Source organism: Chamaea fasciata, unplaced genomic scaffold, assembly GCF_029207755.1.
Source record: "Chamaea fasciata isolate MVZ Bird 193981 ecotype frontalis unplaced genomic scaffold, bChaFas1.0.hap1 SCAF_1, whole genome shotgun sequence".
Taxonomy (NCBI): domain Eukaryota; kingdom Metazoa; phylum Chordata; class Aves; order Passeriformes; family Sylviidae; genus Chamaea; species Chamaea fasciata.
The window spans coordinates 69,800,887-69,823,024 of record NW_027094086.1 but is presented as its reverse complement, the minus strand read 5'-3'; the positions used below and the strand labels follow the sequence as shown (position 1 = coordinate 69,823,024).

General features: G+C 40.1%; 1 protein-coding gene across 2 annotated transcripts in view; it reads right to left on the bottom strand.

Moving 5' to 3' along the window:
• The window catches only part of GRB10 (growth factor receptor bound protein 10), a 145,774-nt gene that overhangs the window by 55,384 nt on the left and 68,252 nt on the right, over positions 1-22,138 (bottom strand). For both annotated transcript variants that reach the window (XM_066185598.1, XM_066185607.1), the window contains exon 4: positions 1,165-1,375. In XM_066185598.1, coding sequence (XP_066041695.1) covers positions 1,165-1,375 — 211 coding nt within the window. The remainder of the gene's footprint in view (positions 1-1,164; positions 1,376-22,138) is intronic.

Here is a 22,138-nt window from a genome sequence, read left to right as displayed (position 1 = left end):
TAACCCTGAACAGAAGCCTCATCATTACCTTCTTTGATGATGATAAACACAGGATGTTCTGGTGTGCATGGAAGTATAGATTTCAAAAAGGCATAGTGTTCTCAAAATAAGAGCTGCTAAGTTTTTAAATACCAAAAAGAATTTAAGTGTTCTGACTGAGATATTTACAAAACATCAACAGCTACAGTACTCCAGAGAGTACATTTTCTAGTGCAGCCCTATTTGAGGTTAACTATGAAACACCTGTAGAACTGATGGCATCATCAGCTGACTTAGTTGCACTGCATACCCATTCAAATAGAAAAGCCGCCTGTCCTAAGTATATCATTCCAACAAGCAATACATCAGTGTAAAGAGTTAGAAGCCACCCCTTCCACACTTGGAATTTTTCTTACTATATTATGACTTTTCACTTCCTTCAAAGAAGAAACTGTTAACTAGCAGGAAAGAAATTAATTTACCTACTCATGCTGATAGGAGCTCCCTTCCTTCTGCTGCCTAAAAAGATTTTAAGAACCTGTACATCACCTATATCCTCTCCCTTCACCATCAAAGAGTTTTCCACTTGAAGCCTGAATTCCAGTCCTCAGCATTCCAACGGGGGGACAACTGTAAAACTTTTTTTTTTTTTGCAATGACTTACACAGCGCACTCAAGTGAGTGAGTTGAAAGTGCTGTGGGAAGAACAGATAAATTACTAAGGCATGCTCCTTTTTTGTTTGTTGGTCTTAAACCATTTAGGAAACCTCCACAAAGAGAGAGGCACTTTCTGTATTTCAAAAGTAGTTGAGTATACCCTCATCTATCTACGTGATCTCTTATGTTTAATAAAACCTATAGGCTGTCAGTATACACCAGACTTGAGAGCACTGGTTTTAACAGTTTGCAAAAAAATCCCAATATGAGTATTGCTTCTGCCAATTGGTACCAATGACACACTTCTACAAATCAGCTACTGCAGAAACATCAAACCTTGACTGAAAGAAGGGTGATAAAATGCGGAAATACTATGTCCTTCACCTACTTAGTACATTTTTCTACACAAAAGTCCAGTCTAGCACTACTAAGTTCCTTCCCGAAGTGGGTCTCCTATTTCAAAATACAGGTCTTTTGAGGCCAGCTCACAACAGCTTAGGGAAAAGGAGGTGAGTGCCCCATCCCTACCTGACTGCCATGATGCGCACTGGCTGGGAGCGCTGCACCTTCTGCCGGGGGGACGTGGGCTGCAGGGGGCCCGAGGACGGCAGCTGGCTGCGGCTCAGCTGCCCGTTCTGCAGCAGCGGGGCTGTTTCCGACTGCATGCTGCACGCAGAGTATAAACTTTCAAATGAGGAATTCATGTCGTTCACCAAAGCTTCCAGGTCCACATCGTCATCTGAAAGACAAAAATAAAGGCAGTGTAACACATCTGGAAGTCCCAGGCAAAGGAAATGCGGCAAGAGGAAAGACTAAGTTACAGTGAAATGATCACGTAATTACTTAACTACATCGTTACAGTGCAAATTATTATTGCAGAAATAATGTATTTCTTTTAGCACAGAAAACCTCAACTAGTAAGAGCAGAAGAGCCAGCAATGGACATTCGTTTTGTCTTCCATGGTGTAAAGCTATGGACACAGAATAAATATTACAGTATTTACTATATGTGCATTTGTGTGTGTGTGTGCGTGTGTGTATTGAACCAGAATTTGGTGGGATTTTTAATAATGACAATGCTAATGTGAAGCACCACTTCACTTACTGATAAACTGCCATACATTTCCAAACCATATCACTTACAAATACCTCAGTTTGGCTTGCAGTGTATCAAGTTTAGATTGTCCAACACTGCAATAAATACTTCGCAAGACCAAATAATTTAGAAGAAAAAAAAATTAAGACAGTGCTGCAGTGCTGGGAGACATCTTTATACAAATGATCATTATATCTTGTTAAAAATCCTACCACCATATTTTTGTGATATGGTATTTTGAAGGCTGGTCCAATGACTTTCATATAAAAAGATCTATCTGTATCCTTGCTCTTGCAGTATGATAGATAGACTTCTACCATCAAGAGTACAAAGTAAATCAACCAAGGATGTGTTGTGGCTGGCTGGAGGAACATCAGTCCCTAAAAAGGGCACCAACCTTTCCATATACGCCACCTTACCTCACTGTAAATAAGTAACTTGTGCTCAATCATTCCTCCTTAACGATCATAATTACTCTGCAAGACAAGAGAACTCTGCAAGCCCTTTGCACTAACCACTCTCTGAACTCCTCTTGCAGAGCACTGTAATTACTCCCTAGCCACAAGTTACATCACTCCCTATCAGGAGTTCAGCGGCCTGACGAACACACACATCGATATCTGCTTCTGGTTACAGCACAGCCACTGCCTGAACAGCTACTCCAGACCAAACAGAGGTTTGTGCAGTCAAAAATGTGCCCTTATTTTCCAGCTGTATCAACTGGCCGGGCAAAACTTTCAGCTCCACTGCTGCCTGCAAACTTTCCATCTCACAAAACTCTTCATGACAGGGATAGAAAGTAGAAACAAGCCATAGAGCTGGCAAACACACAGTGCCCGGCAGTTTAAACACACTGTATTTTACAATATCCATTCTTTTGCCATGTTTTCTAGGTAAATGAACCATCAGAAGCAGCTTGCGACCAGCTGCACTATTTTCTTTTAGACACCATAAATGATTTTGTACAAATATCACATTCTTTGAGGATACAATCTAAAACAGCATCACTCCATTTCTGTCCACCAACAACATGCCTTGATAACCATAATGAGATCTGAACATGGCATTTACACGGCAATTGTATTGGGATGCTGATGACCTCCATTCTCAGTGTTGGGTGAACGAAAGATCTGCTCAGAAATAAACAGGTTTCTGGTCATGCCCCTACACCTGAGCTCTGTTTAGTGACCTGAAATACCATGTTTCTCACTGAAAGTCAGTACGCTCTCTACTATAAAGTAACAGCCACATAGCCTTCACTTAGAACGTACTCAGGAGGATTTCAAGGTTTGAATACATGCCAAAAAAAAAAGAAAAAAAAAAAAAAAAAAAGAAAGAAAAAAACCACATCACCCTACAAACAGGCTTCCTCCTTTCAATTCTTTATGCTAATTTCCCTCAATTTTTGTATTTAACAGCTACTACACTACTGCTAAGACTCACCTTCACTAGGTTACACCATCATCTTTGTATGTCAGCTAGTTGATGCATTTTCAACAATCTAAGCTTTGCTTTGCTTGGACAAAGTCTACAATAATTTTCCTGCTATTTTTAGCGATCTTGAGACTGAGCTGCAATTTAAATTTCATTCCATCCTCCAGATTCTTATCCTATTTGGAGAGGACATATCGAGAACACTTCTTGAGCAATCACAAGGGAACCACAAAAGTAGGAGTATAAAGAGAGAGAGGCTGAATTACAAGGCTTTTAAATTTTATCATTCATCTAAAGTACCGAGCTGTAGGGTGTCAGATGGCTATCAAGTAAAAGCTTAGGGGTAAGATGTAGGAGACAGAAAAGACAGACCCTGACCACAGAGTCAGGGAGTAAACTGCAGCAACTAACAGCAATTGTTTAGCATGGTGAAAAGCAGAAAGGGGAGAAAGTTGAGGCATATATTCAGTGCAAGTCCATATGGCTTGGTCCCTGGGGGTGGTAATTTATTAACAATTTAGACAAAGCTATTAGCGTGCAAGATCATTAAGTTTTCAGGTGACTGTAACAAGGGAGGAATGATTAAAAGTCATCCCAAGCTATCCCCGATTAAGCAAATAGTTGCAGAGGTGTCCTGTGTTGCCTAATATGCATAAAATGAGGCACTTCATGCAAAACACTAAGCAAAACAAGTACATAGCATTGAATTACCATTAGCAGGCTTTTAAGTATATCAATTGCACACCTAAATTCAATTTCTAACACAACAGGCACTGACAAGGTGCATACAAAGTTCTAATAATAATATGCTGCACTGAAGTCCAGTATCTGGTTTCACTTCCTCTGTCAGCTCCTTTTCTCTGCAGGAGCAGCAGTGTTAATAACAGCCCTCAGTCTTGCTATAAAACTTTTGCAGGAGCAAAAGATCCTTAAGATCCTTGAGGTTTTTGAAGACAAAGCCTGGAATCTTGAATTTCTTACAGTTTCATCTCTATACGATGGCATTTACTACCAATCAGTATAATGTTTTGGAGAGATTTCAGAATGATGCAAGAGGAAAGCTCACTGCTGTAGCCTACACCTCGGAAGTGCCAGCAGATGTCTCAGCCTGCCAAGTAATCCAGTATGTTACTGTGATGGTTCTCCACAGAGCTTAACTAAACAAAAATCAAATAAGCCCTCCACAGGATTTCTAACTGTTTCAACCATATGCAGGTATACTGTTCAGAAGAGTAGTTCATATATACTGCAACCCTTCAAAGTATCTTTCTCTACCAACCAGTGAGGTCCCACCTCCACCAAGACAACCCTATGCAGAAAAAAAAACATGTTGACAAAACTGACTTTGAGAAAGCTTGCTAGTCAACAGCAAAACTTGCAAATCATTGGACTGTGAGGCAGCACAGCACCATGCTGGTCCTTTAAGGATGCACACGCAGATTTTGTGATTGACCTGAAAGAACCTAGAAGGCAGAGTTGCAGGTAGCTGAGGAGCTTCCAGCTCCCCACATACCTTGCGTACATGCACTTCCAGAGATTCACAACTGTATTTTCCTTAATCTGTATTGAATTCTGCCATAAGATCAAGGAGTATGAAAGGGGATATTCCAGGTCTATTCTTCTGTTTCAACTGAACAGCACAGAGGCTACTTTTCACTTCCATCCACAAATGTGCAAACAGCCCTTGGCTTTTGACTGTCATTTTTAAAGAACACTTGCAAAACCTAGCCCTGACATACTTCTGGTGGTGGACAGGGTACTGGCAGTTTTGTAGACTCTTCTGTGAGCAATGTTCTTTCCCAAACTGAAACCAAAGTGCACACACTGGCAGCTGCCTGAACTTCCTTTTGTTTCTTTGCCGACAACTTGTTAAACTTTGGCTTTATTCAAAAACCAGCTCCACTGCATGTTGCAAGTAATATTTTTGGTAAAGTAAATCATGATTTCAATTACAAGAAAAGGTTTAAAAGTTCAGTTCAAGGAAAAAGGAAAACTTTGTTACAAAAACTCTACCAAGCTAGTGAGGTAAGCTATCATGCTCCATTAAAAAAAGCACATTCAATATATTTTTAATGTTTTCAACCATAACATAGGAGAGATGATAACCCCTAAATTAGGCCTGAGCAAACTTTAATCTGTACTTAACCATGTCCCACTTGCCTTTCTGCTTCTAGACCTTCTCTATCCTCTAGATCCTCATTTATTTACTTATTTTGGTAGTTGTTGGCCTTGACATGTTAAGCTCAGCTAACAAGACTAAGCAGGATCCCACTTATTCTGAAGCTACAAAAAGCTGAAATGATCCTGCTCATCTTCAGCTGTGCCAGCTTTCTGAAGATAGCAGGTATTTTCACAGCTGTCAAGGGGCTCACTGCATCACAGAAATTCTATTTACTGAAAAAGAGATGAACATGGAGAGAATCTCAGCTTTGGACTACAGACCAGGATGTCTCTAAATGACAGTTCAGCAAATACCCTTGCCTTTCACCTATGGCCCACAATTCAAAAGGGAACACTTTAAAAAACATCACAGGACCTAAATTAGTAGTGATTCAAGAGGCTTGTAAAAACATTTTATTTTAAAAAACAAATAATTTCTTTCTTGTCTGCTCATTTTTGAATTTAATCATCCAGCATTATCCCTCATATCAGTTCCCAGAGATAACTGATGCAGGAGTTACTAGGAATTCGGTAGAAGATTTACAAAAAGACTATAGCACTTTTCTGCCACCATGGAACTAAGTCTGATACTATATGAAACCTAACAGCACATATATAAACAACTGTTTGATACAGTAAGGCAGCTGTTGATTGATCACCCATTCCTATTTGAGAACCCAACACCAGCACTCAGCTCCCCAAAATGAGTTTCAGAGCAGCACATTCAAGAGCCATCTTGACAAAACAAAAAGCTAAGATATACCTAATATAAGATTTCACATAAGAAATAGACATAAAATAGATATATAAGAATATAAGATTTCATTTAAGAAGTTAGCAGAGCAGAGCATGGTATCCAAGTAGTGAGCAGTCCCTCCAGCACACATGAATTAACCCTCAGGGAGACAGAAAGAGTGAAAGAAAAGGAACAGGCAGTTGCATACAGCCTACCATCCTGCAGTGATGACGCAGTGAAACACTATGCAAATCACAGGTGATACAGGGAAAATACATTTATAGTAAAATGCACAAAAGAATTGTGCTAGAATTTGAAAAGGGAAAGAAAAAGATATACAAAATACGTGTGCTATCTACCTCAAGATCCGGTGTCAAATCCTCTAAAACCACATGAAAGTTATTCTGATTCATACCAGTGATACAATTATGTTTTGCAAGGGTTTTGGCATTGTGGAAATCTCATGTTTTACTATCAAAAATGCAGGTAAGGATTACTGCAGTGAGACATGTATACAAATGCCTCTTATAAGACAAACCCTCATATTAAGGAGATCCCTTGCACAAGATCACTGTAGCATGTCCCTCCAGTATCATGTCCAAATGCCATTTTGAAAAGACTTTTCAGAAATCTCCATCACTAAAATTTTTTGGAAGTGCACTATTACTGACAACACACAGTTGTAATGATGCAAAAAGAAGTCCATCCTAACACTCATACTCCTCTATTACCTCCTCCCTCTGAGCATGTAACTACACTCGCCATGTTTACACAAATGTCACATATCCCTCCCTACTCTGGTTTCAGCTTCCACTAATGCCACAGGCACCAGTTGATCTGCAATTTTCATACAACTGGTATCCACAGCCCCCTACGGGTGCATGTATTTAGTACTTGGCAGCTTCTACACCTCTGAGAGATGCATGCAACAGAAGGTGGATGATAATAAGCAGATCTATTACAATTTTTTTAAAACCCCACAGTGTCCTCTACAGTGATGCTACAGCTGAATGACACCCTCCGTTCCCAATATCAGTTCCAATTCCAAGCAATCTCTCCCCTCCTGATTTCTTGAAAGCTCCATATGGATGGGAAGTTTAGCACAAGAAACAAAAAGACAATATAAAAAAACATTTGCAAACCCTATGCTTTCACACTGTTCTCCAGATCAGAGAAGGCTGTCAGACAGAATTATAAAAATATCAAGACTGCCTCAGTTGAACATTAGAAGCTTAGAGGGGTTCTTTTGTTCATTTCAAGTGAAAGAAGAAGACACAATGCAACTTGGTTTGTCCTGGACGCAACCACCATCTCCAGAGTAGCCACAGTCTGAATTAAAAATTACAAGCCTGAATGCCGAAACTTTATACACCCTGTAAGTCTCCCTATGGGCCTCTGCACTCCTTTCCTTTATTGCATTCTGATGTTCTTCAGCTTAAGTAAAATCCTGTATTTTGTACTGCAACTACAGCTGCTGGCCTATAAAATGTCACATCAGTACATGTGCAGCTTGCAAAATGCTAAATGGACTGTGCCGTGGAGAGAAGGGCAAGAAACAGAGATGCTGGTTGGTAAAAGAGCATGAAATTGAGACAGGCGTCTGTGCTCTTTGAATGCACTGAAACACCACACAGAGAAATCAACAGTGAACTTGTAGCTGCTCCAGTATTCTCCAGGTAATTTTTAAATGCTACACGCATCTATTCCCATTTCTGCCAGTACAGCTGTGATGGATAACACCAAGGATACATACATACATTAATTACAGGTGCTGGAGAGAACTCTCTATTATTTCACACCTCTTTTCTAAAGGTTCATGGTTGGAGGAGACTCCTGATACGTTCTCAAAACACACCTGATAGATTTCTTGAAATAGAAGACGAACTAAATTGAACAAAATTAATGTTGCTAGGTAACAACTATAGGAATAAGCTACATAGGAAAGGTGCTCATAAAAAACCAAGGTTTCAATGAGTAACAGAACAATTGGCTACAGGTACCCTGCAGCAGGAAGAAATGAAGTTGTACTTAATCCACTTGGATTAGTGGATAAAATGAGTTTTAGGAATTCTGATAGAAAAAGATGGAAGGTTAAAAAATGAAAAATTCCATTTTCATCGAGTTTACACCTAACGCTTGACATCCTAAAGAGTGAAGATGATGAAAGCTAGACATTTGAGGGAAGAGAGGGTGGATAAGGAGGGTTTATTTGTTAATTATGGGGACAAACTAAGGCAAAGCATGTCTATGATGGAGATTTCAATGGTTTTGCCCTTTGATGGTGCTGCAGTTATTCACACACAACATTAAGAAGCACCTCTCACTGTCCATGCTCCCATTTCTAACCCAAGGACCGCAGAGTCAGGTTGGTCCTTTTGTGGAGTAGATGGATATTGGTTGCCTCAACAGATGATTGCTGTAGGTGGATATCACCACCACCACTGCTGAACTCTTGCTTGACTCTACTGCACACACAAGTGCTGAAGAAGTAATGGCATCAGTATGAGAGAGAGGCTTGAAATCCAAGGAAACCATCTAAACCACCTGGAATTCTGATTACGCATGTTCCAGCTATAAGAGATAAGATTAAAATACCTAACTCATGGCCAGTCCCTTTTCCAGACTCATGTAGACCATTTAGAAAACAGAATTCCTGATACCCATTTTCTCAAAGGAAATTTGCAGCTTTGGGAAAAAAAAAAAAAAAAAAAAAAAGGAAAAAAAAAAAAGAGAAGAAAGCGTATCTTCTTTCCTTAAAAAGCATCAGGTCGAAGTTTGAACCCAAAGTCTAACAGGACACCAGCTGATGCTGTGTTCCTGCACGCTGAGGGACTGCTCACCTCCTGTTGGGTGAGCACACCCTCATCCAGCTATCGCTGATGACAGCAATCAGCCAGTCACCTTTCAAAACCCTCTTCACAGGCCAATGCCTGCACAGCCATTGCTGTATAGTAAGTATTGAGTAAACACATCACTTAAAGCAGAATACCAGATTAAGTAGACCTCTGGGAAGCAGTAATTCTTGAGCAGGTTACAAAATCCAGTGAAAAGATTAATTTTCAAGTAACTGGTAACATCTGCAGTTTTTTTCCATGAACATGGGGTTCAGTGGTTTTCCTGTACCATTTTCTCATGTCACCTGCTTTTAATTCATTGATTAAAGAAAAAGACTGATAAAGACCTTTAAAAAGAAAGCATTTCTTTGTTTGGGTTTATCAAAATAAGGAAAACCCAAACCAGCCCCAGTTACCTAGATAGGAGCAGCACCATAGAAGGCAGAATGGGATATTCCTTCAGAGGCCAAACCTGGGGTCAGAGTAGACTAATCTTCAAAAAAACCCTTAAGGACAGAGCAGTTACACTGGTGAAGGATGCGACACATCACAGGGTGCGGAGGTCAGATAGATTTTCCTGGCCCAAAAGGAGACAGGAACAAAAGGAAAGCTAAAGTTTAAGTCATAACTTTGTGAGGAGTAGTCATGAACCTATAGCCTTGTTGTGGCCCACCCTTAACTCTGGACAAAAAAGTAAACAAAGTGAACATGAGACACAGACAGATCAACTGACCCCAGGGATTCTCCATTCAAGTCTTACCTTCCTGGGGAGGTTAACTGGGTGCCTCACTCTTAATGCACTACTTCAACAGCAAAACTGAGAAAGTATATCCCAAAATGATGATCACAGAAAGACTGTCACTTATCTTTCAAGAGGACATGGGTGTGGGAACACCTGGGCAGCAGAAGGGCTCCTGGCCTGTGTAGCCCATACAAAACAAACAGAAAATCCACTGGAACTTTTCAGACAACAGGCAAACCCATGTTAACCTACTGAGCCATTAAGGAACTTGCAAGTCAGAGCTCAAGAAGCATAACACTGGGTGGCAATGAAGAGGTGAACTGAAATACTGTCAGCTGACCACAGGGTAAATTCTTGACTGCATATTATATTATACAGTCATATTTAATGAGAGAATGGCTTTAAGTAGATATCTTGTATCAGTGAGAGATGCAATTTGACACAGAAAAGGCCAGGTTTAGTTGCATTTTTATTGAGATTACCTAGTCCTACATCAGAAACAGAATAAAAAGCTTTAAAATACCTAATAATTAAATATTTTTCTTATGTTTACATGAAAAAATATTATTTTTCCCAGTTTATTCTACCATTTCCTAGATTTCTATTCATAGCGCCTCTCTGAAGTTTTACGTGGATATTTTATTCTTATTGCCCATGTCAGACAAAAAAAGAAAGAAAGTGAGAGTGCAAATCAAATACAGACAAATAACAGTACTACACAATTTACAGTTCAAAAGGAAGTTAAAAATTCAGACTGATGAGAAGAGCTACACGTGTCTTGCAAATTTAAAGCTATTAAAGGCAAAGTTGAAAACAGACAAAGCATCTATTGCTTTCCTTTCAGGACCCTGTGTTCTCCCTCCCTGACTAAACACCGTAATACCTAGCTGAGGAATGCCAGCTGAACAATCCTTACAAATCAATATAAGTACCAGTGCACAGATTAGTGCCTCCCATCCTGCCAAGAAAGCCCAACCTTTATCCCTGCTCTGAGAAACATCATGCATAACCTCCTAATGTGCTGCCGTGGCTCCAGCCAAAGCCTGCAACGCCCTGCCTGCTCCAGGAGAGCATCACCCCACTGCTTGGTGAAGTCCCTGCCTGGCAGCCAGCAAGCCCCAGTCTTCTTGCATAGGGGGTTTCATTTCAAATCCACTCCACAACAACTTCAACAAAGCTTTCAAGTAAAAAGTGGTTGGATTAACCCAGAGTCCATTAAGCATTTCTCTTCAGGAAGTGATGGGTCTGCAGAGCTCGTGCTGAACCATTATTATTATTATTATTATTATTATTATTATTATCATCATTATTAAATTAGGTGTGTCCCTGATCACCTGATACCTAAGCTAACCTTTACTCCTAACTAATGTCAAACCATGAATTTTAAATTTTACTACAAACAGGTTTGTTGCTGGCTCAAAAAGAATGTTTGAGGATGTAATATAAGTTCCAAAACTTGCACACAGCAATTAATGAATCAGCTATTCCTCCAAGTTAATTAAACACTGCGTTTTCAGCATATAATAGTTACCTAGCTATGACCGGTGGACTTACAAAGCAGAAAACTGAAATATTTCATATTTAAGGTACTTCTTGTCAAACTTAACAGAACCAAAGTCATATGAAAAAGTAAAATGCTTAAATGCCAGGGTAATTTTGGTTTCTTTTTATCAGTTGCTTTAACAGTTTAGTATTGACTGCAATTGTCATTTTGGTAAAGTATCTTCAAGAGACTTAACTGGGGGAGAGTTGTTTGGAATTGCAACACTGCCTTAAAAAAGCCTCCTTTAAGAGCCTGCTGGGGATTAAAATAAATTTACTTCTAGAACATTAGAAATTGCCTCTGACTTGACTTTTAAACCCAGTACCCGACAAATAATGATGACCAAACCTAACTACCTTAGCTTCACTTCAGAGATGAAGGCAGCTGCCATCCAGATGTCCTCTTATTGCATAGGCAGCACCTCGACAAAAGCTTTCCCTACATTTCTTTACCCTACTAATGGAGCAGTGTTTTGGGGCACACATTTAATTTCATCTGCACACAGATACGCTGTCCCCAAATCAGCTGTCTATTTTAGGCTCTCCTTCCAGGCAAGCCAAGCAGCTGCTTTTGAAAAATCACACAGTCTTTTGGGGTGCAGAATAAGAAGATCTCCTCCCTTGGCCTTGTCAGCAAAGGGTGGATAATTTGTGAGGAATTACTGCTGTAACAACGTGTGAACCTCCACTGCACGAGAAGGGAACGGCACAGTCCTGCCGCACGGATCCCCAGATGGCAAAGCATATTGCTGCAGTCTCATCCCAAATGGCGGTGTGGAGCTACCGCTGAAGGTGTCTGTACCCCACTCCGCTCAGGAGGAAACAGTCATCTATAAAAGCTCTGCCATGCCTCCCTCTGCCATGACTGCACTGATTCCAAGAACTCCCGTTAGTCAACCTGTTTTGGTTTTTTTTAACATAAATTAACAAGCAAAAAAACCCCCAACCCCAATCAAGGATTATGTCACCAACAACCCTGAGACCAGCAACAATACAAAAGAACAAGTAATCTACATTTACCATTCAAAACTTCATTGAAAATCAGTAACATCAGCCTAACTTTATTTAAGCCTAAGAAAACCACGTGCTTATTTTTCTTCTGAACTCGCCAAATCGAGCTTCCTTTCTTTTCAGCTAGGCAAAGCCTGGTCCTTCGTGATTTACATCCCATAGGTAAGCTGCACTGGTGAAAATCAGTCAAGATCAGGCTCACCCAGAGGTGAAATCTGTGGGTGTGCTATGCAGAAGACTCATCACAGCTTGGCATGAGTCAAAACAAACTTGCCCATGATGCCCATTTTTCTTCTGAGATGCACATGCCTGATTTCACAAGCTGTGTGCATTCCCACTTCAGGTACGCAGGGCATACCCTGTGATTTTGGGAAATCAGCCTGCTGCTCTTCTTCATCTAGTTGGTGATCATGGAGCCCAATCCCCTGCCTAGATTCACCTCCTTGCATGTCCACAGAACAAGGCTGGAAGCAGAACACAAGACATTTTCCCTTAAGGGTACTCTGTTAACAGACCATCGCTTCTTATGAGGCTGTCTCCACTTCTTTTACCCTTCATGACAAGGATGTCACCGGCACACTCACACGAGATTGCTGGACACCGATGTCCTGCACTGCACTGCTTTAACTCACCCCACCACTCCTCTTAGCAGAGACGCCCCAAAAACTTGTGGACACAGGGTCAGTGTTCTCAAGAGGTGAGACAACCTGCTCACCTTGCTCTGTTTCACATCTGAAATACAGCCCAGAAAAGCAGAGAAGACTGGTTTGCTCCGCCAACAGCACGCCCACGTATTTACAGACCTAGAAAGGCTTAGACCTAGAAAGAGGCAATGCGTCAACAGGACAGAGCTCAAGGTAGGCCAGAAGTGTTGCTGTAAAGCCTGAAGGCTCTGAAGGACTTCTTCTCAGTGGCTTTTTTAACAAAGTCAGCACCTCCAGGTTAGCCACCATGAGAATAATACCCACAGGTGTCCCAGCAGCAAGCCTTCCCAGCTTCAGTTCTTCAAACAAATGACTCATCAGTGATGCCACCCTAGCCTTAAAGGTGACTTGTATTTGGACTTCAGTATATTCCACATTCTCCCCCTGACGTGTATTTTTTTTTTCTACTTAGGCTCTAAACCTCATTGTTATCTTTCTGAAGATATTACGGTTACATACAATATTCTGAAGAGTATTTATGGTTATTCTGGAGCCTAGAAGCTACCTAACTGTGGTCACTGGGCTCATCACCCAATTGTCTTTGAGTTGCAGACCTTGCAACTTAAAAAGCTATCATCTACAGTACTTCAGATTTCAGAGGGACTTGGAACACTCTCGTATGCCTGAGCTCTCCAAGATTTTTCAACCACTTAAGGACAAACCACAAAAACATACACAAAAAGAGTAATTCCCTTTTGCCCTTAAACAGCAGCAAGCTCATAAATTAATTGCAAAGATAAACAAAAAAAATTAGCAGTCCCCACGAAGCCTTGTTTTAAATACAAACTTATTACCATCCTAGCTTATAAAAATTTAGAAGTGCACGCACATGTAAATTCTCGAGCAAGGTATGTTAATTAGGAGGGTTAACAAGGCACAGCCAGTTCAAGACGCTCCTGCGCAGTTACAGATCCACTCAGACAGTGGTGCTGTAACACACCCTAACATCACACTGTTCCTAACCTCATCTTGGACATGGCACAAATTGCCTGCAAATCTTGATTTGGACAGAAAGACTTAAATATTGTTACAGCAATCCTAATGCCATTAATGAAATTACATACTAATTGCTTTGGTCAGTAGCACCTTATATACTTTAATTACTTAAGCAGCTGCTTGCTGTTAAGAACTCCAAATTTAGCTACATCTCATGCTATATTTTGAAAGGTTTTTTTTGTGGGGTGGGTTTTTTTGGGGGGGGTTTTTTTTTGTTTGTTTGTTTAGCTGGTTTGCCCCATTTAACTCTGGCTTTTTTTAGCTGAAAATGCAACTAGCTTGACAGAATCTTGTCCTCTTTAATAGGCACAAAGAGACTTAAAAAATGTAACAAATTCAGATTGATCTTCCCCTTGAAGCTTCTTGGCTTTAAGAGAAGGGCTGCAGCCTTTTTCAACCTCAATGCAAGAATGTCAGCTCCTTTGATGCATTTCTCAAGTATCCTCACATGACACAGCTTGCTGAAGTGCTGTCATGAACCACTTGCGGCATAATGTTTACATAAAGGCAGAAATAAATACTGTGCTGCTTATCGCAGTCAGGTAAGCTGAAAGACAGTGATGACTGAAGCTGATTGTTACAATGGTGCACTGTGGTAAAAGATTTTAGTGCAGAACTGATGTCAAATTACTACGGAGCTGTTTTTCTACACATGTTGCTTATTTTATTAAGCTGTGAAATTTGAGGGGTTTTCTCCCCTCCCTCCTCTTATTACGTGAGCTTAAAACAAGTCTCAAGCTTGCTATATCTGCTTTATAGACAAAGTAAGAAATCAGAGTTACAGAAACGAACTACTCCAGTTCATTTTGGGACAGCCTTAACATCATAAGATTTTTTTCAAAGCTACCCGCACCATAAATAATGTAAGACTACAATATTTTCTTTTGCTATTTTACTCCCCTTTAAAACACTCGAAAGAATCTTCTTTGGTATGACAACATTTTCATTGATGTTCCTCAATCTTTTCTTAGATGGACCTGAAGATCATCTGAGTAGAAAAACAAACCACCAAGCACAGACTTGTTTCCTTATTTGACAAATTTACAACTTAAAGCACAAGCCAAGGCAGCTGCAGCATAACAATGCAGAATGTATAGTTACCTAAAAGTATTTTTAATCTTTAGCAGTAGAAAATAAATGATGGTTCTTTCTCTTTTCTGATGTGTTTATGCACCTAAACACACTTAACTCTAACCATAAAATGAATAAAACACCAACATATGGTCTCAGAACAGGAAAGACATGCGCTAAGAGGTTCTGTACCACGTAAAGCACTAGAAACCACTTCAAAGTTTCCTCCATCTCCAACAGTCCTCCAACGTAGACACTCCATATGGGCTTCCTTTCAACTTGCAGTGAACTAATTTTGAGAGTTATCCTGCTGAAGATCAACACCTCCTTTTATACTTGACTCAAATGGATTTCAGATTCTTACTATCTTCCTCTTTCACCACAGTAGGGTACCATTTCATTGAGAGCTACTTATGCTCTTTTCTACCCTATTAACCTCTCTAGTGTCCAGTCTGTCAACAACATCTCCCCATTTTGCCCTCATTAGCGAGTCTGTCTGTTGGCCCCTCAAAACTGAGGATGCACCAGAAGACTCTGTCTTCCCACATGCTTTCAATAAAATGCATTTTGTATAGGTCTGCACATTTGCCTGAAATACAAGGAAAGGTTGCAAACAACCAGCTGAGTAGAAATGACTCCACATTTCTACTATTTTTCCTGTTAAAATATCTGTATTTCTAGCCCAGTACAAGTGCCAAAAAATGGTTTTATTGTTGCATTTCATTTCACTTGTCGAACCAGAATAAACTTCCTTCAGAGAAAGTGGTTTTTTGCTATTACAAGTACATTAGGAAGAGTGCCAGCACAGCTGTACCATCAAACCCCTGGGAGACACCAGACCCGGGGGAATGCAAATGGTCTGAGAACATCTCTTTTCAGGGGAAAGTCATCAGCACGGAGATCACCAAGTCTTCTTGCTCAAACACCCTCACTCTAAGAAAGGAGGCATTCACCCCAGCCATGCCTTCAGCAAATTTCTCTGATCGTCTCACTTTGCCTTGGAGCCAACAATCTGACAGATTCATCTCTAAACTTGCACTTCAGAAAGAGAGATCTCTGTTTTGTATTTCACCAGCATAACACAGCAGGAGACATGTATCCTGGCCCAAAAATCTCTGCACTATTGCCATAAGGAGGAAGGGTTGAGGGCGTTTTTTGTTTTGCTTTGTTTAGTAGTTTTCTTAAACAGAAAGTTTATAGAGATACACAATGGTAGAAAGATATTACCACAAACATAAATACTGTATTAGTAGACATCTTGGCTCCTACAATAATGAAAACAAATTAGATCTCTTTCACTAGTTTCATTTCAGCAACATACTAAAACCATCTTAAAGAAACTCCATGGCTTTTCATTTATGCCTCAAGTGTTTTTAACGTATCTCTTTATCCCACATTTAATGCCTTTTTTTTTTTTTTCTGCAGTAAATGTCATCTGGCAAGTCTGGTCACTGCTCCCCACTTTAATTTCAACCCCCATATGCACAAAGCTTCAAGTACCCTTCAGCTTAATTCACTGACCTCTTCCCTACTGTGAGTTAAGACTTATACACCATCAACCAAAGCACATTTATGGTACTTAGAAGCTGCATCATCTCTCATCACTTCCATGTCAAAGGCTGCATACAAACAAGTCAATTTACAGAAAGGCTACCCCTCACACCAAAGTAATACCCTACGGTTTACCCAATGCATTAGGACACAGTCTCACATATGTTATATTATGTAATATTATTTCAGTCTTGACTTCATCTCTGCAGAACTGGCTCTCGACTTAATACCATGAACAAAACTGAAGGGAGACTTCATCTTCAAAAAGACCATGCACATGACTAAGCAGATCTCAACCACATATTTGACCGAAGTTCTGCAATAGTAATATCCTCATTTCGCTGAGAGGGAAAATGTAGGCAGACATCTACAGCTATTTGTTTAATTCCATGTAGAGGCCGGTTCACTGAACGAGCACTTTTAACTCTTTATTCACTCTGCTCCACACAGGCACAGTGGCCAACCCCAATGAGTACTTCCCAGCTTCTGCATGGAGGAGGTTGGGGCTTTGAGGCGGAGAGCCCATGGCTGCTCCTGCATGCTCATGTAAAGAAACATACACTTGTCATCATCCTGCCATGATTTCTACAGTCCAGCTTATGGATGTCTGAGTCATAGATGGTTAGCTGCCACCACACGGGAGCCAGGTTTGCTGCTGCCATCATTACCTGCTACAGTTTGCAACCACTTGTTCCCATCTGTGCCTAAGAGTCCACCCTACAGTGCAGACTGTGGACATTTGTTACTCCATGCAACTTCCAAAAGGAGTGAAAAATAACCATCCCCCCAACAAGGACACCGCTGCCTATAAAGCTGCCAGCCAGCCCAGAGTCAATCACATTCTTTCAGCAAGGACTGGCTGTAAATACAGGCAGGATATTCTGCAGAGATGCAGGGCTTACCGAAAGAATCAGAAAGTTCCTGTAATCAAAGCCTGTGCAATTTTACACTCTTCTTAGTATCAGAAGTCTGACTTCATTCATGAATCTTAAATCATTTTCTTAAACATAGAAAATCATGTTGATACTTAAATAAACATAACTCTGCCACTAATAAAGCCTACTTTCACATTCACCCAAAACCACAGAAATTTATTAGCCAAGTATTTTTAGTGACATCCTTTTTTCTCTTTTTTTTTTTTTTTTTGATACACCACAGTGTATGTTCTTTCTGACATAACTAAGTTAAGCTATACTTGCTGATATAGACCATGAGTGCATTCCAGTTCAATTTGTTTGTCTCAACGAGAAGAGATACATTTCCTTGCTGGAAAAATCTTAAAATCTGCAGTCCTTGACTCCCCAGTCACCTGGCAGAACCAGTCTTTATTTTATATAGAGATTATAAAAGACATTTCTAAAGAAAAGCATGTTTAAGCTGTAACTTGAACTGGGTATTTTCCTCTCAGCTGTACAATGTGTTATGTCTTCATGTGACAATCACATTTTTCTAGTACTTAAGCTCCTGAAAATTGTTTATGTGCAGAAAAGGATACTAAAACCTTACACTAATTCTATACTTGTTCAGACTGCTTAACCTAAATTTGCTATAATACTGTTGGCCAACTTTTAAAATCCATTTAATTTTTAAGCACAAAGACAAGTTTTGTTTCGCACTTATAATTCCTCCTCTAATTAAGACCAACTAACAAGTGAAAAGGAGGAGCACAAAGTAGTTGAATCACGGAATCCTAAAGCACCAGAAGCCTTTGCCTGGAGAACAGCAGTATCAGAAATATGCCCCTTTTCACTATTGTAAACAAGCCCTACCTCACCCTCATTCTACTTCTCACCCCCACAAATGTTACAGAGCTAGACATTGCTTGTTTGGGGTTTTTTTATTTGCTAATTTCTGTTTTTTAAAAGACAAGAAAAGTGAATTTCTGTATTAATTTCTAAGATGATAAAAGCTCTGCTTTAAAGATTAAGCTCATAAAAAATTGAACTAACTTATACTTTCCTTCACCTGAGGCACTGGAAAGAAGAGACAGAAACCAAAGGTTAGGACACTTATTAGGACAAACAATGGAAGGAAACTAAGAGCTGTACTGCCTGTTCTCCACCCTCTCACTATTTTGACAGAGACCAAAAATATAACTTTGAAGGTCAGGGGAAAACAAAAATCCAAAACTCAGATAGACGTCTCTCTGAGAATTGTTGCAGACAAGAGGGCTGCACTGTGTCAGCTATTAAAAATTACCTGCATCACAAGAGAGATCAAAGGTGCACGGCTGGTCAGAGACAGAACAAAAATCAGTTCAGGGTGCTTTAAACAGGGATAGGAGTAAATCAAGACTTTATCTGGTTAAATGGATTTAACCTGATTCCAAAATCATTAAATGTTCAGGTGAAGTAAGGCTGTTAAAAAGTTTCTTGCAAAGATGAAGTCTAACCAATATCAATTCAGGGGGCAGTTTCTAACATTACATCTGCCCCTACTTCACCACACTACTGCTACCACACTCTTGGAAATCAGTTTCATAGAAAATGGGGTCCATTTTCCCCCATCACCTTCAGAAAGCACAGAGATGCAGTCAACACCATTCTCTTGAGAAATCTGCCTGCTTTTACCAAAAATAGCCTCCCCTCAACAGTCACAGTGATTTCAAACATTCCATGTGCTGCAGATAAATGGCAATCAGTTTCTGACAGATGATACTCTTAAAAGTCTGAATAAGCAGAATAGATTTATTTCAGACTTGAAAACAGAGTCATGAAACCAGATTAAAGCCCTAGAGCTTTCCATGTAATCAGATACTCAAAGTCGGTTCTCTCTCCATTAAAGCTGACCTTGCATAGTGACATTGTACTTTTATCTCAAAAATTATAGATACTTCTTAAAAGATTATTTTCAAAATATACAACAGTATAGCTGCAGTGAGTATGGATTGTTTCCATTTCTAAATATAACCTTCCCCTTTATATATCAAATTGCCTTTGAAACTTAGAATTTGATTTTGGTTAAGGTGTCAGAATTCAAAGTTAATATTCTGATGTTGCAGAGACATTCTTTTTACTGAACAACTGTCATTGTTACAGCATGATTAAAAGCCAGGCTACATAATAAATCAACTTTCTTAGCTGGAAAGCTCGTTAGTACTGAGACTATTTTAAGTGCCCACAGCCATGTTTTGACATTTGGCTATAACACCTTCACTGAAAGGTTCAAAAGCTTCTTACATAAAGCTAAATACACTTAAAACATTCCCCCTAACAGGGAATATGCAAAATCCAAGAACATGAAAGAAGAGGGTGCAGTAGCACAGGCAAGAATTCAACTCAGCCACATAAAGATGTCATCCAGAAGTTATCAAAAGAGCGTCTGTTGATACTATTAATTTCCATCCTTTTGCTCTAACGTGTTGACGTTAGTAGAAATTTAGTCAGATTCCAAAAGAAAATATAAAGGCACTATAGTTATGCCAGAGAACATAAGAGCTCATCCCATGATTTTACAGTTAACTTTCATTGATTAAATTAGAAGAGGATATTTCAGATCACTAAGCTCAATTTTGGACCACTAATTCAAATGGAAGAAATACGCTGCCCCGGAGGCGGAGAGACCTGAGACCAGAAGTGCCCCAATACCTGTTGGGGTATATATAACTATATAAATAGTATAGTTATACTATATATTAATATCTATTAAACTAGTATAAATAACTATATAAAACAATTTTTAAAATAGCGAAATCTATCACATTTGACTGCTTTAGCAATGGAATGGTGCGATTTGCTAAGCAAATATACTTACAGAGGAGGGAGTGCACCACCCATAGGATAACAAGACTTTTTTTCCCCTCATGACAGGCATGAGATAAACACAAGAAATGAGCTAAGCCTTGACACCTGGAAGAAACACCTCATCACGAGGTGGATACTGAACCACTGGTTTCCCTGGGATATCTGAATTTGCCCAGGCACACCATTTCAAATAGATGCGTCAGACCCATGAGCTCAAGCCCAAGAAATGGAACACCTGGAAAAACAACATCTCGGTGAAGGGCTTGCAGGCTGCTTCCCTCCAAGAGCCCTCAAGGTGCTCTCCCTCCCAGGGAGTCACCAGCCAGGCTGTGACACCAGGCTGCCTGCACATAAGTGCCTGCTAAGCCAGGGGCCGGGTGACCCAACACCACTGGAGTAGTGGCAGTGGAACAGAAAGTGTCTCTACTGCCACAGGCATCACCTCACGGAGCTGGCACACAGCTCCGGGAGCTGCCAAATGTAAGCAAATCCATGATGCAAACATCGGCCTCCTGCGAAGGGAGCAGACACTCCCAAGAGAGCAGTGTGTTCAGGTACCCACCCCTGGCACCCAACCCCTCACTGAGAGCCCCCAAATCGTGCTGCTCCCCCAAGCCATCCCTGTGCAGTAGCTGCAGCACAGGGAGGAAGTTTTCCACCAGATGCCCCTGAATGCACACCCCCCAACGAAGAGAGAGGGCATCCCATGCTGCCTCTTGCATTACCCAGCCAAAGGATACAAAAAAGAACAGAGAGATTTGCTCCTCTTCAGTGGCAGCAGGAAATGCATATATTTTAATATTAAAGACAAAAGTGAATTAAAAAAGACATTTGATTTTACAATTGATTTTGCAGTCTCTCTCTCTATTTGGTTTGTGGTGAGTTTCTTAAAGAGTCACCGTTGTACATTTATGCTAGTTCTAAGCCAACTTGTTTTCAAGGAGGAAATACATAAGATGTGAGGGAAGCAAATGCCCTCTTTTTCTAAGGGGACCTGTAAAGAAGCAAGAGAAGCTCATCACCCAGGTGCCCAATTTACACCCTCCCTTCCCAAACCCTTAGACAAGAATTTAACAGTAACAAGAAAGGAGCTTCTAATTGCCCTGAATTCATGCTTTGTGAATTTACTCCCCTCTGTGCCATGGTAACTGCAGATACAAATCTTGAAAGAGAAGGTGGATAACACCTTTTCTGCAGTACAAAAAAAAATCCCAAACCACTATTTCAGATGTCATACACTCATACAGCTTCAGTCCCTGAGGGATGGGTATGGTGCATCATGGTCTATCTTGAGCAAGGAACCAAATTTCCCAGTCCAGCTCCACTTGCTCTTCCAATGCAACTGCTCTGTCCATCAATCATCTTCCCCTCCAACACAGAGAGAAGGCCATTGCAAACCTGGTAATAATTTTACCGCTCTTCCATAGGCCATAGGAAAAAAAAAAAAGGCTTAAAATTAATTTTTAATACTGTAGTACTTCTTGGTTTACACTTACTTAAAATTCTTAATTTTTTTCTACATCTCACCTTGCAAAACTTCCAATAAACAAAGGCCCCAAGGCAAACCCTATACACAAACAAGACAGTGGGCTCCTTTCCTGCGCTGAATCCACTGAATCCTGCCTTGTCAGAGAAATTCAACAGATTGATACACTGAATCCTGAGATAATAAACAGGCTTAAAATACCATGCTTGTCAACAATGAGATATTACAATTTTTTTTTAATTCATATCCTGTGGCTTCAGAGGAACACAATTAATTTTAAGTATGTCCAAAACTGATGATTTGCAAGGTGATACTAAAAGGTTGATACATAAAAAATAAAATAAAATTCAAAAAAATACAATAAAAATGAAACAAAATCCATCAGTTACCTACAAA